At 36.4% G+C, this 18,669-nt stretch overlaps 1 protein-coding gene across 1 annotated transcript; it reads left to right on the top strand.

The window, feature by feature from the left end:
• The first annotated feature begins 3,745 nt into the window (after positions 1–3,745).
• On the top strand, positions 3,746–18,360 carry LOC124880462. The gene is made up of 13 exons (XM_047385584.1): positions 3,746–3,882; positions 5,173–5,343; positions 5,485–5,718; positions 5,816–5,915; positions 8,697–8,938; positions 9,418–9,675; positions 10,592–11,035; positions 11,333–11,359; positions 12,319–12,537; positions 13,430–13,687; positions 13,857–13,862; positions 16,891–16,970; positions 17,094–18,360. The coding sequence occupies exons 1-13, from the start codon at positions 3,849–3,851 to the stop codon at positions 17,151–17,153; spliced, it is 2,133 nt and encodes a 710-aa protein (XP_047241540.1). The 5' UTR covers positions 3,746–3,848; the 3' UTR covers positions 17,154–18,360.
• The last annotated feature ends 309 nt before the right edge of the window (positions 18,361–18,669 follow it).

The following is an 18,669-nucleotide window of genomic DNA, read 5'->3' as shown; positions in this document are numbered from 1 at the left end:
GTAAGTCATCTGTACAATAAATACAACATTACACTTTAAAATGTGAACCTTTTGCCATTAATTTCAAAGATCAATTAAAGCAGGACTTGTTATCAATGTACAGGTCCTTCTCAAAATATTAGCATATTGTGATGAAGTTCATTATTTTCCATAATGTAATGATGAAAATTTAACATTCATATATTTTAGATTCATTGCACACTAACTGAAATATTTCAGGTCTTTTATTGTCTTAATACGGATGATTTTGGCATACAGCTCATGAAAACCCAAAATTCCTATCTCACAAAATTAGCATATCATTAAAAGGGTCTCTAAACGAGCTATGAACCTAATCATCTGAATCAATGAGTTAACTCTAAACACCTGCAAAAGATTCCTGAGGCCTTTAAAACTCCCAGCCTGGTTCATCACTCAAAACCCCAATCATGGGTAAGACTGCCGACCTGACTGTTGTCCAGAAGGCCACTATTGACACCCTCAAGCAAGAGGGTAAGACACAGAAAGAAATTTCTGAACGAATAGGCTGTTCCCAGAGTGCTGTATCAAGGCACCTCAGTGGGAAGTCTGTGGGAAGGAAAAAGTGTGGCAGAAAACGCTGCACAACGAGAAGAGGTGACTGGACCCTGAGGAAGATTGTGGAGAAGGGCCGATTCCAGACCTTGGGGGACTTGCGGAAGCAGTGGACTGAGTCTGGAGTAGAAACATCCAGAGCCACCATGCACAGGCGTGTGCAGGAAATGGGCTACAGGTGCCGCATCCCCCAGGTCAAGCCACTTTTGAACCAGAAACAGCGGCAGAAGCGCCTGACCTGGGCTACAGAGAAGCAGCACTGGACTGTTGCTCAGTGGTCCAAAGTACTTTTTTTGGATGAAAGCAAATTCTGCATGTCATTCGGAAATCAAGGTGCCAGAGTCTGGAGGAAGACTGGGGAGAAGGAAATGCCAAAATGCCAGAAGTCCAGTGTCAAGTACCCACAGTCAGTGATGGTCTGGGGTGCCGTTTCAGCTGCTGGTGTTGGTCCACTGTGTTTTATCAAGGGCAGGGTCAATGCAGCTAGCTATCAGGAGATTTTGGAGCACTTCATGCTTCCATCTGCTGAAAAGCTTTATGGAGATGAAGATTTCATTTTTCAGCACGACCTGGCACCTGCTCACAGTGCCAAAACCACTGGTAAATGGTTTACTGACCATGGTATCACTGTGCTCAATTGGCCTGCCAACTCTCCTGACCTGAACCCCATAGAGAATCTGTGGGATATTGTGAAGAGAACGTTGAGAGACTCAAGACCCAACACTCTGGATGAGCTAAAGGCCGCTATCGAAGAATCCTGGGCCACCATAAGACCTCAGCAGTGCCACAGGCTGATTGCCTCCATGCCACGCCGCATTGAAGCAGTCATTTCTGCAAAAGGATTCCCGACCAAGTATTGAGTGCATAACTGTACATTATTATTTGAAGGTTGATGTTTTTTGTATTAAAAACACTTTTCTTTTATTGGTCGGATGAAATATGCAAATTTTGTGAGATAGGAATTTTGGGTTTTCATGAGCTGTATGCCAAAATCATCCGTATTAAGACAATAAAAGACCTGAAATATTTCAGTTAGTGTGCAATGAATCTAAAATATATGAATGTTAAATTTTCATCCTGACATTATGGAAAATAATAAAATTTATCACAATATGCTAATTTTTTGAGAAGGACCTGTAATCACTTGTTTACCGGACAAGCCTTCGTCATTTCCAACTGAGAAGAAGTTGCCACAGCACAACCACATACAGCAACAATAAAAATACTCTGTTTCTCAGTGTAAATATTCATGTAATGCTAACAAATTCCAACATTTTTAATGTGTTTCAATTATGGAAATGATGATTTTCATTTCAACCTGGAAGGACTCACAACAAGAAAAACACAAAGATGGCGATTAGAGAAGTTTAAGCAAATGTATATTTCTTTGGCGCTCAGACCCCGGTGGAAAACATGGATACTAAGAATTGCATGAGCTTGAATTAACATTTTAAGATTAGAATTAGAGATGTCTTCTCCCCAAAAGAAGGGGCAGAGGCCGGGGCTGAGGCTGAAATGGAAACGGTATTGGAGTTATTATAGGTGATGTTGATCTGACTTGGATGTTGAGATGGGATCATCTGAGCCTGAAAACATAGCAAAGAAAGTTAGTGAGCCTGGTAGGGCATGAGAGGGATGTGAAGTACCCGACAAGGCTTAGATTGGACTGTGCCTCACAAGGCATAGATTGGGCTGACCCTGACAAGGCGTAGATTGGACTGAGCCTGACAAGGCGTAGATTGGACTGTGCCTCACAAGGCATAGATTGGGCTGAGCCTGACAAGGCGTAGATTGGGCTGAATCTGACAAGGCGTAGATTGAGAGGTTGTGTGCCTGACAGACAAGGCTTAGATTTGGATGTCGTGTGCCTGACAAGGCGTAGAGAGGGCTGTTGTGTGCCTGACTGAGCCTGACAAGGCATAGATGGGGCTGAGCCTGGATAGACGTAGTTTGGGCTGAGCTTGACAAGGTGTCGATGGGGACAAGCCTGACTGGGCGTAGAGAGGAATAAACTGGATAAATAAGAGAGTAAGGAGAAAAGAAAGGAGGCGATATGTCAGCAAACCATTTGCCCTGAAAACCCCACCAACACCCACGAACGGAGCTGCATCCGTGAAAAAACCTTACTAATATTGTCTGTTCATAAATTGTATCATAAGGGTTTGTTATTCTGCTGCAGCAGAAACGCAGTTAATGATTTTATTTTGAACGCTTAGCCCGAGAAGGTGCTGTAATCGACTTCGCAAACTGAAGAGAGGACCCCCAACCCAGCTTCACATCTTTGAGGGGTGGAATCGAAGTGGGAAGAGCGTCGGCTGATTGGCAGAGATGGCGGAAGACCTGGAATTTGGAACGAGACAGAGCATCAGTGACTGAGTTAGAATAACTGGGAATATGATGGGCAGAAATAATGAAATTATGGGTAATGGCTTGCCAGGTGATGCGACGTTATCATGCAACTGAGACATAACAACAGAAAAAAAAAAATATATATATATATACCTTTATATAAAGTGCAAATTCTATTTTTTCTTTTTTTTTGTAATCAAGGTATACATTGAGGTATTTACTACTTCTCCTTCAGTGATAGAAATAGTGTTTGACATTTTTCTATTTCTTCTAAAATCTACAATCATCTCATTTGTTTAGGTTACTTTGAAGATTATACAATTGTTCCCACAGAATGGATTTAAGCATTCCATCAATCTTTGTACCCAGTCTCCATCTCTGATACACTGATTAACTGTGGAGTCATATGAGTATTTCTAAACATGACTGGACTCTGACTTGTACTGGAAGTCTGAGATGTACAATGTGAAAAAATATTGTGAGAGTAAACAGCCCTGTGGTGCTTCTATGCTGGTCGGGCACACAACCTTTTAGTCTTACAAACTATAATGTTGGCGATTAAACCTTGATAAATATTCCTAATAATTTAACTTCTTCTATAAACTCTGTTAATGTTAAACACTTGATTTATTTTAAATTCAATTATCTGGTTTGTTTGTGACACCTTCTGTTTTGAAACGTTTGAGGTTAAGTTTCTCCCCAACTCTGTACAATCAGCTGTCCTGGTAGCTGAGGGTTTACATTTTTCCCATGGATGTCACACCCATCTCTTATTTAAAAATGCAGAGCATCTCACGACTTTGTTAATGTGTGCCTTGCAGCTTTGAAGCTCATTATCAGCTTGCATACGTTGCCAAATACATTCACAGCTTTTGAGTTTAGAAGGCATTATCTGAGATACTTTATTTTGTCTCCAGCTTTCACTCATGGATTACAGGCTGATCCTCTTTGGGTTCACAGGTTTGTGTCTTTTCTTTTTATTATTCTGGCTTCTTATGTTTTTCTCTTATGTCTGAATTGAAAACAGTGGTCTTGACATTGGCATACAGTTGGAAACTGAGACAAAGAGGCAAAGTAAGCAAAAGGTAAAACTGAAGTTTTGTGTTAAAAATGTCTAGGTACAATCTGAGATAATGATTAGCACTTTCACCTCAATGCAAACAGTCATGGGTTCAAATCCCAGCAGGAACCTGCCTACATGTTTTGCCTGTCTTTGTCTTGCTTCTCCCTGTGATGGTCAGGATATCTGTCCAGGGTGAATTCAAGTCGAAATCAGATATGAACATTGTACAAACATTGTGCAAAAATCTCAACATAACTTCTCTCCACTGAGAATTTATTGAGGACTAAATAGTTTGGTTGTACAAGGAGTCTCTCTGTTTAACTTACTGGACACACTAAGAAGCACACAATATCCCCGAGAAATAGCCCAATTATTCGGTGTATACATCGTTTTATGAAATGGATGACATAAAACAAAATTACAATATTTGGTTATATAAAGGTGGGTAGAGAAATCCAAGGGTTAGACTTTAGACCTCTCTATGTGGAGGTGAATCCTCTTTCTGTCATTGCCTCATGTCATGTTATCCTCATCCCTGCTGCTGCTCAGATGGTTTTGTTATTATTTTGATTAAAGCAAGTGCCTATCAATCTGCATTAGAATTATGTCTCCCACAACACTGGGGGCTCCTGTTTTGACCTCTAAACAAGTATTCACATCTAACTCCTTTAAAAGTTGTCAGCTTTGTAGCTTAAAAACACTCTATGGGGCTAAGATCATGGCTTTGTAATGGTAACTCCAAAACATTTACTTTGCTGTCTCTTAAATCTAATTGAGAGAAATTCTCAGTGTTATTTTTCATCAGTGTAATTCATCAGTGTAATTCATCAGTTAAATTTCTTGAGTTGTTGCTACAATATGTGCACAAAATGTTCACTAAATGGCGTTTTAGCCAATGTTGGTAAGGGACTTTTCTGTGGTTCCTGCCTATTTACCTAGTTAAATAAATATAACTCCCTTTAACTATACAGATGGCAGATATTGCAATAAAACAAGATCTAGAAGGGTTTCAGGACTGAAACAAACTGTAGACCTAAATGCCACAACACTGGCAGTGACTCTCACTCTGAACAAAACTTAACTCTTTTTTTCTGACATTTTCAGCAGAAGGAACAGTTAAAGAAATGAACAAACAAAGAAGTTGAATGTAATACAATGCTGGAAAAGCTGAATCAGTTTTGTTTCAGGGACCCTGCTCAGTGTTGCCTGTGCCCAAAGCCGTCAGTACTACTTCGTGAACACTTCGCTTACATGGACAAATGCTCAGAGCTTCTGCAGAAGTGACTACACTGATCTGGCCACCATTGAAAACACAGCTGATGTTGATGCTTTTCTCAGAACCAACTTAAACTTTTCAGGTGGGTATTTAATTTGTAAAAGGGTAGATAACAGAAGTGCAAATATATGCTTTAAGAAACCTAAACTATTGAAAGTATCATATCTGACTATGAACATGTTTCAGTGCAGCTTTTTAACGTAAAAAACATGTTTTTATTTAGGCAAGGCTTGGATTGGTCTCTATGATGACACAATAAACAGCTGGAAATGGTCCCTAAATGACAGCAGCTTCTACGGTCCTGGACAAGACACATTTAGGAACTGGTTTCCTACCCAGCCTGACGATAATTCAGGACAACAGCACTGTGTCACATTTTATGGTTCTAGTGTCGACTCTTTGGGCAGATGGGATGATGCTGACTGCATGTCCACAATGCAGTTTGTGTGCTATAATGGTAATGTTTTGTACAATATGAATGAAGAATTAAAATCTGAATAAGATAATATTTTCTGCTAGTTTTCTTTATCTATATTTCATCTATATTTTTATAGGTACTGTAGGAGGATCACCATCCTATGTTGTCAGTACTTTTTCTCTAAATTGGACTGAAGCCCAGAGATTCTGCAGGGCGAATTATGTTGATCTGGCCAGGTAATAATTAGACTGAATATTTAAACAAATACTGTGTTACTATATAGAGGTGGTTTGTAGTTCTGCTTCATGAATTCTAATGATATTATCCTTTGAACTTTGGTTTTGGACTTTATATATTTGATGTATTGTTAAGGATGTGTTCATAGTTACTGTTTCTCTTCATCAATCCTTGTTTCTGCTTTGTTTTGGCACTGAACAAAGTGAGCTTTCTTTCTGTCAACTATGCTCCATTTCACCCTTGTTGCTGAGCTGTTTTGTAAGCAGAAGTCCTGTATTTCCTGTATTTTTGTCATGCTCTGCTTCTCTTCTGTGTTTGTCAGTCATTCCTCTGAGTGGTTTCTTATTCCTGTTTCTCCCACAGCTGCTGCATGTTGTTTATTAAACTAATCTTTTTTGCATTCAGTAATCACATCCCCAGTATGGTAGGAAACTAACAATTGGTTTGAAGCAGGCGTGTAGTTGTAGATGTTTTCTGAATAGCCCCGGACTTCTTGATAGAAGAAATTTAGAACTATTAAAAAGATGCAGCTACAAAATGGTATTGGACTTCACATTTTGATTGAAAAACAATACGATTTTTTCAATTGTGTTCCATATAATCACCTCCCGCTCCACCTAACTTGACAATGAGTGAAAAGGGGAAGACAAAAAATTGTTATTTGTGCACTCGCAGCACCACGAATGCGCAACTACGCGCACAGCCAGAGACAGACTCCATTCTGGAGAAGTCCAGAACAGCAGTTTACTCCAGGTTGACCTGCCTCCTTCATTACCTGAAAAGTTACACTGAGCGGCTCAAACAGGAATTATTTCAGAGCAAACAAAGAGTGGGAGCCTGGTGGGTGTGTGTTCAGGAACAGGTGGATGCCGAGTGGTATAACCCAGACGAGGATAGCGGTAAAACCTAAATGCTCAGAATGGGCTAATTGTAAGTTGCAGTTAATCACTGATTGACGCAGCAAGACATGAGGTGGAGGTTCACTCTAATGACCATCTTCAGGGTCAGGATGAGGGACTTTCACCTGAGCTACAGGTGAAGTTAAATGATCTGTGATAGAAAACAGTAGCAACCTTCTCTGTGAGCTTCTAGCCGGATTTGCATCATAATGTGAAAATATCTGGTCCTTTACTTCAGTCAAAATAAAAGCATTTAATCCTATCGTAGCTGAACAAATTAAAAGTTCTTCAGATCAACACATTGATCTCATTGTTGCAGCCAGTCTTATATTCTAGTTCTACATGTAGACAGAAAAAGTGTTGCTCAATAAACCAGGAAAATATCTCTTGGTTCCAATAAGACGTCGTAGAAAGTTCAAAAGTAAGCCTCCCTCTTCTCTTTCATATCTTCTGTGCTGATTCTAAACATAAAGCTCTGGCTTTAAAGATGCAGTATAATTAAGAAATAAATCATAGCAATTAATCACAGGTGGACCATTGATTAGATAACTATTTTATTTTTCTGAATTACACATATAATATTATATAAACCAAATCTATACAGTTATTAATAACTGTAATATTAGTACTGATACGGTCCAGGATGAGGCTCTATACTATATTTTAAATACCACAACTTAACACCCTTTCCTCTCAAAGTGTTTCATAGTAAGAACTGCACTAATGTCTCACATGCTCAGTGCAGAACAAAAGACTGTTGTAAAATGTTTCATTTATTATTTTTGGCAGGCCAGATTTCTTCAGAAGTGGAATGAAGGGCTGAAAAGATGGCGATAAAAGAGAACAGGTTCATAAAAGAAGGAACAATTTTAATAAAATGTTTCCAAAGCTCTTGGCATAATAAAACAATGTGTTTTAGGATTTTACCATTTGACTAAGATTTAAGAAAATCAACTTTATACCACTTTCCTTTTTTGAAATATATGAATAAAGACAATGGAGGCTCAGGAGTGGAACACTTTGATGAGAATGTAACGTTTAAAAAGGTAATTTATGTAGATGACAAAAGAAGCACATTTATCTGGCCCAAAGTAAACATCTCTGAGTTTAAGAAAATCTTATGTCAGGAAAAATTCAGATTAAGTTATTTTCTAAATACCTCAAAATGTGTCATTATTTGCTTCAGCAAAATGGTTTTTCATCAGACCTAAACTCTGTTTCTCCGTGTCCTTCATTCAGCTTCTAACAAAAATAAAAAGTAAAATTATTGCAAACCTTTTTTGTTTGATTCACAATAATTTACATTCAGTCTAAAACCAGCCGAGACAGATAACTGGTACAATATATCCTCTATTATTTTAATTTTAAATTAGCTATAAATTGTCTTATTGAAATCTAAATATTTTGGATTTGGGCTGAAGCCCCCAATGTTTTGAGACCCTAAAAACGCCCCTGGTTTGAAGTCACCTTTTACGGGTTCCTCCTGTTATGCCCCATGTCATTTCCACATGTGCTTTCCCCCTGTTTCTTTCCTCACTGCCTGTAAGTTTTTATAGAATCAGAGTCAATTTTATTGCAAAGTTTGTGCACAGAAACATGGTATTTGACTGCGATACACTTTGCTACTTTGCTCTCACTGAAGATTTTATTTTATTTCAGTGTAAATGGAAAATATATATATAAAATATCTTTAAATGTACATATATAAAAAGTTAATTTACAGAGAAGATAAGATAAGATCAGTCCAAGTATGTATGGTGTTGTTCTGGGACTCAGAGCAACAGCCTGGGGCCCTCAGCAATTTCAGTGATGTTTCAGGAGATCCTTCAGTTGCCATATAAGACACAATGATTGCTTATATACTTTCATTTTCCTTCCTAGTATTCGAAATCTGACAGAAAATGAAATCATCAGAAGCCTAGTAGGTGCCAGCAATGTCTGGATTGGTCTGTACCGGGAAAAGCTGTGGTCTGATGGCACCCAGTCTCTGTTTCGACACTGGGCCAACGGTCAGCCAAATGATTCCTCTGGGGATCAGTGTGTTGCTGGATCCTTTACTGACTCCGGAAGATGGTCGGATGAAAATTGCAGCATGAGTTTGCCATTCGTCTGTTACAGACCAGGTAATGTATCTTATTTCTGCTACTTTAGCAGCCATAAATAAGCCATCATGTTAAACAAGGATTTACTGAGGTGTAGTTATTTCCTGCAGGCCAGCTCTAAGCCCTTCTTGGGTAACAGCTCTACTACCCAGCTGTAGTTTCTAAGAATACCTTCTTACATGCATCTTCACTCAGTCAGCTGACTGCCTTGTCATCCGCAACGGATGACAAGGCAGTCAATTATTATAATGAGAAGTTTCTTATATTTCTTACATCAGGAGAAGTTAGCAATTTCTTCTTGGGGGGGGACACCTATGTTACAGAACGCAGAATCAATGACATTATTTTTTGAGAGCTATGATTTTGTAAAGCAGGGAAAAGAAATTACAAAAAGTCCCAGATTGTGGGTGTAAAAGTATTTAAAAAAAATTTAACATCTTCCATATGTCATATATTTGTTACTTTATGGTATTGCTTTGTTTTTGTTCTCTTTATCTCAGTTCCACCCAATGCAGAAGGTTTTACAGTTTCAGCACAGGATGAGACCAGTATCACCCTGCAGTGGAGTAAAGTCAACAACAACACCAGCTTTGTCATCCAGTTTAATGGTGGTGAAATAAATATTATTGCATCAGTGGCAGCTGGACTGGTAACTCACACAGTTTCATCTCTCAGTCCTGGAACAAACTACACATTCACTCTCTTCTCTGTTCTTGACGGCGTCAGAAGCAGTGGAGTCAGCATTACTGCAGCTACTGGTAGGACTTTACATTTTATTAATAAAGATTGATCTTTTTATACCAGAAATCTATTAGTTTTATCTAAAGCCTGTTGGTTTGTTATTAAAGGAGGCTTATTAGCTGTTGAAGAATTATACTTATAATAAAACCTGCTCTGTATCAACTAGTTAATCTAGTTGAAGCAGTGTTGTTACTTTCAAATGAAAAGAGGACTTTGGACCACTGAGACTCTGGTTCAGGAGTGGCCTGACACAAGGAATGCAACATTTGTATGAGTGACAAAAAATATGGAGCTTTTTCACGATAGTCAATCTGAAGATCAATGTCTTGCTCTCAAACAACATTTTGAAAAAAACATCTTTGATGAATTTTCTCATAAAATAACTGACAATGTATGTATTCAAATGTAGGATATTATATAAAAAATAAAAACACAGAGAAAGGAGGAATTAAGTGTCTTTCAACAACCAGTATCAAACTTGCATCTGTGTCTTTAAATCCAAAGTGTTCCCAAACTAATGGATTGATTTTTAGTTTGAAAACCTCTGCTGCTGCTGTTGCTGATTTTATACATTCTGGTCGTTTTGACCCTTTGTGATTTCTAACTGTTTTTTCATGCTAGATATGTTAAGAGTAAAATGACGTTGCTTACTGTGGGAAGTTTCATATAACTCATCTATCAGTTCATCCACATCTTGCTGACTTTGCTGTCCCTCTGCACTCCTTTTTCTGCCATCTTGTGGTGACATTTCAAAACACAAGTGCCGTAAGCACATGGCTGGAAGAGTCTCACGTAGTAGACATTATGAAAAATCAAGTGTATGTGCAATGCAGAATATAGCACAATGTAACAACGAGGTAAAAATAAAAACATAAGTACTTGGTGTCTTTAAATTATTTCTCTTCTGTTTTCTCCCACATGTTATATTTGAAGCTCCCTCTTGTGCTGACTGTCAGTGTTGTCCCTCCGGCACAGAGTGCATCACCACCAATGGAGCTGTTCAATGTCTCGACCCCTGTGCCAGCTACACTATACTGAATGATACATGGCGTTCAACAGATAACACAGACCACAATTTCTTACAATGCGACAGGTACATTGCCTGGAATGGGTGGTATCGCTTTTATTTGGGGCAAAGCAGCGCTCAGATTCCAGAGAAATGTGTAGCAGAACGTAGATGTGGAACCCATTTTCCTTTGTGGATAAACGGGGCTCATCCAGTCCAGTTTAATGAAATCGTAACTCGCACTGTGTGTAGTTCCTATTATGGTTCCTGCTGCTATTTTACCCCGCACACCATCCAGATCAAACTTTGTTATGGATACTATGTCTACAAACTTCAAAGGCCATCAACATGCATGCTGGCATATTGTGCAGGTACTGTTCTACTTCAATAACAATATCTTATAATGAATTAAGAATAATTAGTTTTTCTTTTACGATCAGCAAATTGTTAAATATAAATATATATATATAAATAAATATATCTATATATATCTATATATATATAGATATATATAGATATATAACAATTTTAAGTGTTTTATAGCGGAAAGAAATTAACTCATCCTACGATATCTTAAGCTTTCATAAATCCTTAGTTTGTTAGTTATATGTTTGTTAAAGATAAGGTTGCTTTAATTTTGAAAAATATGTTGTATCTGTCTCTGTTAGAACCTTCATTCCGAGTTTCAACACAAAATGAGACCAGCATCACTCTGCAGTGGAATAAAGTCAACAACAACACCAGCTTTGTTCTCCAGTTTAACGGCACAGAAACATTCATCAGTTCACCAGATGGAGATGGACCAGTAACTCACACAGTCTCATCTCTCACTGCTGGAACTAGATACACATTCACTCTCTTCTCTGTGATTGGGAACGTGGGAAACAGTGGAGAACAACTGATAGCTTTCACTGGTGAGATGTTTTACTTCATCCTTAAAGTACAAAGTGACTTTTCACACAACTATCCCTTTTTTAGGTATCCTTTTGATTAAAGAAATTTTTTCTTGTCCTTATTTTTGAAAGCTTACAGACTGTAAAAACAGAAACTCCATCATCTAAGCGGAGCTCAGAGTAGAGCCACTTCTACTCTGCATTGAAAGGAGTCGGCTGAGGGGGTTTCACTTGTGATTAGGATGCTTCCTGGGCCACTATTCTTGAATAATTTTCATGCAGGTTAAAATGGGAGAAGATCTTGGGTCATAATTATCTGAAGGAATTATATATCCCATTCTGATCCTAGGAAGTCCTTGGATCTTCTCAAAATGGGCTGCAGAGTGTCGCTGTGAACAGGGATGTAGGGTTTTCCCTGTTAGACATGTTACTCTTGCTAACCAATCTCGCATAAGCGGAAAACAATGAATGGATAGAGACATAGATGGAAAGATGAAGTAACATGAAATAGTTTAGTAAAGTGAAAAGATGTGATGGAAAGATCAACAATGTGTTTAAAAAGTAGGTGGCAAAAAGCTGTCATTAACTAACTGCTTAACCTGGACATGGTTTTTCTGTTAGCTGCAAATGAGATACTGAGTACTTAAAGGTACTTTAGAAAACCCAACTGGAATCACTTGTCTGACCTGTACCATTTATCAATATTCTTCTTTTTTATATATTAGCTCCTCTTAATGCAGAAGGATTGACGAAGTTAGGAGATGAGACCAGCATCACTCTGCAGTGGAATAAAGTCAACAACGACACCAGCTTTTTCCTCCAGTTTAATGGCAGAGAGACATTCATCAGTTCACCAGATGGAGATGGACCAGTAACTCACACAGTCTCATCTCTCACTGCTAGAACTAGATACACATTCACTCTCTTCTCTGTGTTTGAGAACGTCAGAAGCAGTGGAGTCAGCATCACTGCAGCTACTGGTAAGATTATTTACTTCCTTATAATGTAGTGGAAATAAAAATCAACATTGTTTGAAGCACTTCTACTAACAATTCCAGACTTTGGAGATGTGAAATAATACGTGAATGTTCGGTGTAGCTATGAATTAAAAGTCAAAGTCAAATGAGTCAAAGACGAGAGAGATATTAAACACTACAATTTGGCTGAAACTGTTCATACCCCGTAGTTTAGATTTCATATTATTTTCATTAAACCAACATGTTTGGTTTTGACAGGATATGAGACAGGCATCTTGGACAAGACAGTTAAACTATGCAAAATTAATATTTATTTGACAGTGTTTTAATTTACATTTTATATAATATTATTTATACTGTCCATAAAAATCTATAAAAAAATCTTTATTCACATTATAGCAATGTAACCTTTATTGCTGACCAGCTTTTGGCATGTTTCACTGTTACTTTGATGTTTTATTCATTGGCAGTGAGTTCCTCCTCTTTGAGGTTGGAATAACTTGGCCATATGTTTCTCTGTAGAAATGTTTTACATTCTGTACATAAATTGCTTACTTTGTAAAGTACCTTGAGACCACATTTGTTTTGAAATGCGGTCATATAAATAAACTGAGTTGAACTGATAAAAATGAAAGATATTTTAGCAGGAAATGTAGAAGTGTTGACTGACCGATTACAGCAAACAAGATATAAAAGAAATATAATAAACAGATAAATATATGTCTTTTCAGATTTAAAATTAACTTTTTACTTCATTTAAATTGCACAAATACAAAACACCTCATTTCATAAACATTTCTTATGGTGTATATTTTTTTCTTGTATTCTAATAATTATTTAATGAATGTTTTTGTCCTTAACGATCATTACCACTGTTATCCATCTTCTTTCCCAGTACCTCCAAATGCACGTAACGTCAGACTATCAGAACTAGATGAGACCAGCATCACTCTGCAGTGGAATAAAGTCAACTACGATGTCAACTTTGTTCTCCAGTTTAACGGCACAGAGACATTTATCAATACACCATACAGAGATGGACCAGTAACTCACACAGTCTCATCTCTCACTGCTAGAACTAGATACACATTCACTCTCTTCTCTGTGTTTGAGAACATCAGAAGCAGTGGAGTCAACATTACTGCGGTGACTGGTAAGATAATGTACTACTTCAATGTAAACATTTATATAGGGTTTTTAAATTATTTGAAAGTCAGAAGTGCTGGAACTTGCACAAATGAATATTAATTCATCCAAATATATTCTCATCTTCATGTTCACAACCTCCATCATGCTGGAACCTTATTGACTTTCAACTGAAGGACCAAGTAAGTAAATCCATTTGTAAAATGTCTGGCAGTTATTTTTACCCTTTTGCATTTAAACACCTATTGGTTTTGATCAAATCTAATTTTACTGATGCAAGCATGTCTCAATAAAACCTGGCCTTCCTAATGGCCAAAGATAAAATAATTGTTTTCTATGAACCCTAAATTAATTTCTAATCAACATATAATTTTTAGCTAGCATTTTAAATGCTTAACATTTTAAGTTGCAGTAATATAATGGTAATAATGGAGTAATTGGTAATACAAATGTAATAATTGGAAAACAAACATAATTACTACATCATTACCTGTTAGCAGCAGCTTGTAATATGGTAATAATTAGTATTCTTTTTGGAACTAAAAATAGTAATAGTATGGCAATGCTTTGATAATAAATGTTATGATAATTAGACTTTTATATTAAAACCAGAAATATGAGTGTCGTGAATGAGGGAATAAAAAAAATTTAAACTTTCTGAATGTTCTTTTCAATATATTTAAGATACAGTTCAGCCTACATTTATAACTCTAACAATCTAGTCAAATGTGTTCTAGTCAAACAATCTAGTCAAACCAGTGTAATGAATCCTTTGTCATATTCATAACTGCAATATGTTACCAGCAATGTGTTACCAGCGATAAATCCGATGATAGAGAAACTGTGTCAATTTTCTTACATGGTAACGACACATTTACTCAGTTTTGTTATTTTTGTAAATGTTTAAATTTGTCTTGGATGTATTTCTATTTTCAAGAATGATGGCATTTCAAAGTCTAAACACTGGGGTTTGAAAAACAATAGACCTGCTGTACTAACATTACTGGATTTGTTGATTTAGGCACAAAAATATAAAAATAAATCTGAACCATTACTACCAAATGTGATCAAATATTAGCCTTATTAATATTACATTAAATTGTTGTGTCCCTTTACTTCAATCTAAATGAAAACCTAGATTTCAAAATGCAAATAAAACTAAGCACTAATTCACTTAGAGTTCTTAGAACTACATATTCTTTCTTCCAGCACCATAGTCCTGCCGTTTGTAAAACAGCACCATTGGAAACAGTTTGAAGTGAGGCAACAAATTAAAATAAAAATGAACAGTTATTTTTAATTAAAATAGTGACATGAAAGAAGTATTTAAAAAAAATAAATACTAAAAGTTTCCATAACTCAAAATGTGTTTCCTAATTTGTATCCCACACACGTTCTTGAAAAAGTATACATCCCTTGTATGGGACTTTTATTTGTAATAGACCAACTAAGAGTGATGCATAATTGTGAAGTGGAAGGAAAACGATGCATGATTTTAAACTTGTCTACAACGAAAAATCTGAAATGTGCAGCATAGCTACTCAGTGACTCTGTGACAAAGTCTTTGGGGAAATATTTCTACCAGATTTATACATTTACAGACTGAATTTTGTTAAACCCAAGTTCCTTTTGCAAAATAGTTCATTCTCAGTCAGAATTGAAGAAGAAGTACTGGCACATATAGTAATGGTCATTCTAACATATACCATTTGATTTAAACAGTTGTATTGTAGCTCTGGCTGTAAGTCCTACGACAAGGTGAACTTCTGCCCCAGTCCCAAGTCTTTTGCAACGTCTAACAGGTTTTCTTCTAGCAATTTCCAGTATTTAGCTTAATCCATCTTCCCATCCACTCTCACCAGTTTCCATGTCCCTGCAGAAGAAAGGAATCCTCACAGAATGATGCTACCACCATGTTTGATGGTGGTGTTGGTTTTTTAGAGGGTTACTCTTCATCACATACTGTTTTGCCTCTGCTGCTCCACCATTGGCTGCTATCTGCTTCTCTAATTAGTCCTTTCTTTTCCCAGCCTGTTAGTTTAGGTGGATGGTCATGTCTTGCACTTTACACATTCAGATGATGGACTGAACAGAGTTTTGTGAGATGTTACAAGTTTAGCATGTTGTTTTTTACCCTGGCTTTGGTTTAAACGTCTCCACAACTAAATATTTTTCTTGGGCTTCATTATGCTGTTTGTGCACTAATGTTCTTACATCTAAGATCTTCACTGAGTGGCTGTATTCATACTGACATTAATTTACAGTCTGGTTAACTTTAATAATTATTTCTTTTGAACTGATTGCACTAGATTTTTTCAAGAGTTAACAGAGCTGTGTACCACTTCACAGTTTTCAGATTATTTGCATTTCTACTTCACAATTATGCATTACTTTGTCTTGGTCTATAACAAAAAATAACAATGAGATCTAGTGGATTAAAATAGTTACATTTTTTTATTGTAAGATATCTCTTAGATGTTACATGACAAAAAATGAAAAACATCAAAATGTATAAATGTTTTGGGGACTGTACTCAGCAAATATGAATGAATTTAAAAGTTTTTATTAAGATCAGCATGGTGAGCTTATTTTACTGTGAAGTCCTTAAGTAAAAAACATATTTTAACAAAAAAGTCAACATTCATATCATATCTGAAACACAGTAGTATAGGGCACAGTTAATGCATAGGCATGGGCATGCTTTCTGCAGCTCCCTGTAGCAGAAGAAAAGCAGAACGTGAAAGTGGCAAAAAATTATCACTGTCTAGATATGTTTCAGCTTCTTTGGACTCATGTAAAATCTTCAGTAAGGCTTGCAGACAACCTGTCAACAATTAATACAGTTAAAACTAAAACATTTTCTAATTTTATTAGCATAAAACAGGCAGGGACATTGCGACCCATCTTACCAGAACAATGGTTTTGCTCCCAAGCCACAACAATAGGTAGGAACTAAAAACCAATACTGAAGTAGACATAAACCCGTTAGTGCCTGGAATTATGACCAAATGAAAATATTCATCAAAAAAATGCAGAAAAACAAAATGGCTCAAACTAATATATATTAGACAAAAACACCTCTTATTAGTGGCAGTGAGCTATAGTAAAAAATTCTACCAATTGTCATGTAAATTATTTCATGTTCTTGACATAATTTAATGGCACATTGTTCCCTTTCCTTTGTATAATGATGTGTTTTTGTGTCAACAGGCTATATAGTTGGAATGGACCTAAAGTTAAGTTCTCAGAGATATCTGTCAGAATCAGAGATAGAAGATGTTCTAGCAGAGGTGAGCCTAACCTTTCCTAAAGTTTCTATTTTTGGAGGTTTTACAGATTTTCACATTAATTTAAATGACTTTAATAATATTGGTATGTGGTAAAACAATGTGTTTGGCTTTTGTTGTTTTCAGTTCTATAAACAATATGGTTTGCCACAGTTTTCACTGAAAGTCCGTAAGGTCAAGCCATAATGATGAAGAAAGTCAAGGATGAAATCCTGGAGGATCAACCTGCTACAGATTCTTTAAAGAACATCTACATTTGTCTTTGTTCTAGTAAATAGAATATACACTTATTCACAACATGTGTTGAATTTAAAAAAACTGTCTCTTTGTTAAATATAGTTAAAGAAACTTATATCATTCATGAATCTATTTTTGTCTAACCAGTGGTTAGGCTGCTTGACTCGTTGCTGATCAGAGGTTCAGTTGAATTTATTGTGGTTGCTTTAATGATTTTCATATAAACATAGGGTGTTACATTACTATTAAGCTTATGAAAGGCCATAAACTTTGTATATTGGAAAAACATAGTTAAAACTGAAAGAAATAATAGTTGAAACTAACTGCCAAATTTAGATCCTGAAAGAAAAAACAATTATGATAAAAAGAAATGAAACCAACTTGTCTTTAATTTTAATTAAAGATTTTATTAATTTTTTCATTTAACTTTTTTATATTTAATTTTTGTTTTTGTTTAATTTTCATATATTGACCTTATCTAACATAACCTTTACAAGAAAGAATACAACATGCCGGCTGCTCTGTCAGCTCAATCTTCCACCTGTTGCAGCCCATTCATGTATCTCTATACCCCCTCATGTGTCCTGAAAGTATTAACATCCTTTTTATCACTCCTAGTCTGTCATCAAAGAAGTATTTGCAGTATTCTGGCTGTTATTCTCCTCCTTGAAGTCTTTATCACAGGAAGCCATTATGGCACCGTGGTTCTATCGGGCCTGTCTTCCTTCCACTACACAGCACCCCTGTTGGCAACCTTAGGCGAGTGTTTGAAAATTTCCGTTTACTGTCAAAATGAGTTGAGATCTTTCCATGAATCTATGCAACAATTATTAAATCACAGAAATACAAATCAGTTAATGTTCACATTCTGAAGCTGTAAAGGCTGGGGAGGCCCTTTTGGAGTCATGTATTCATTCTCTTTACTTTTGCAGAAGTGTACTATTATGATAGAGACTAAAGAGCTTATATTTGATGAAATAAGAAAATATTCTTTAGAGTATCAGAGTAATGATTATACTACATGAATAAAGATGTGATGATTTCTTTGACAATCATGTGGAACATATATCAATGATGGTATAATTAAATTGTGATCATATACCGATGATTATACTGGTGATTGATGAAATAAAAATGCAATAATGTTTGATCTTCATGATGATAACGTTTTATTAAACTATGTTAAGCTTAAATGTAAGGAAGATGTTAATCCATTATAATGTAGGAATAGAAAAAATGAATTAAATGTCTGGAGATCAGACAGATCAGCTTATGGACAAGTGACCAATAAAATAAACATGGCAACAAGAACTGGCCAATGAGGCTAGAATCTGCTTTATAGAAAGGGTAAAATAGAAGAACCTTGTTGGTTGTTTCCTCGCAGAAGATTGAGACAGAGAAGGACACTCCTCAGAGTACAGAAGACCCGAGCCACAGATGAGCTGAGATTCTGCACCACAAAGAG

Source organism: Girardinichthys multiradiatus, chromosome 14 (genome assembly GCF_021462225.1).
Source record: "Girardinichthys multiradiatus isolate DD_20200921_A chromosome 14, DD_fGirMul_XY1, whole genome shotgun sequence".
Classification (NCBI taxonomy): Eukaryota; Metazoa; Chordata; class Actinopteri; order Cyprinodontiformes; family Goodeidae; genus Girardinichthys; species Girardinichthys multiradiatus.
The sequence above is the reverse complement of the archived record's forward strand: the minus strand, read 5'-3'. Positions and strand labels throughout refer to the sequence as shown.

Coding starts and splice junctions, on each gene's coding strand:
- LOC124880462 (XM_047385584.1), top strand. CDS start 3,849: ATGGATTACAGGCTGATCCTCTTTGGGTTCACAG. Junction 5,719..5,815: donor GCAGTTTGTGTGCTATAATG/GTAATGTTTTGT, acceptor ATATTTTTATAG/GTACTGTAGGAGGATCACCA. Junction 12,538..13,429: donor CAGCATCACTGCAGCTACTG/GTAAGATTATTT, acceptor CTTCTTTCCCAG/TACCTCCAAATGCACGTAAC.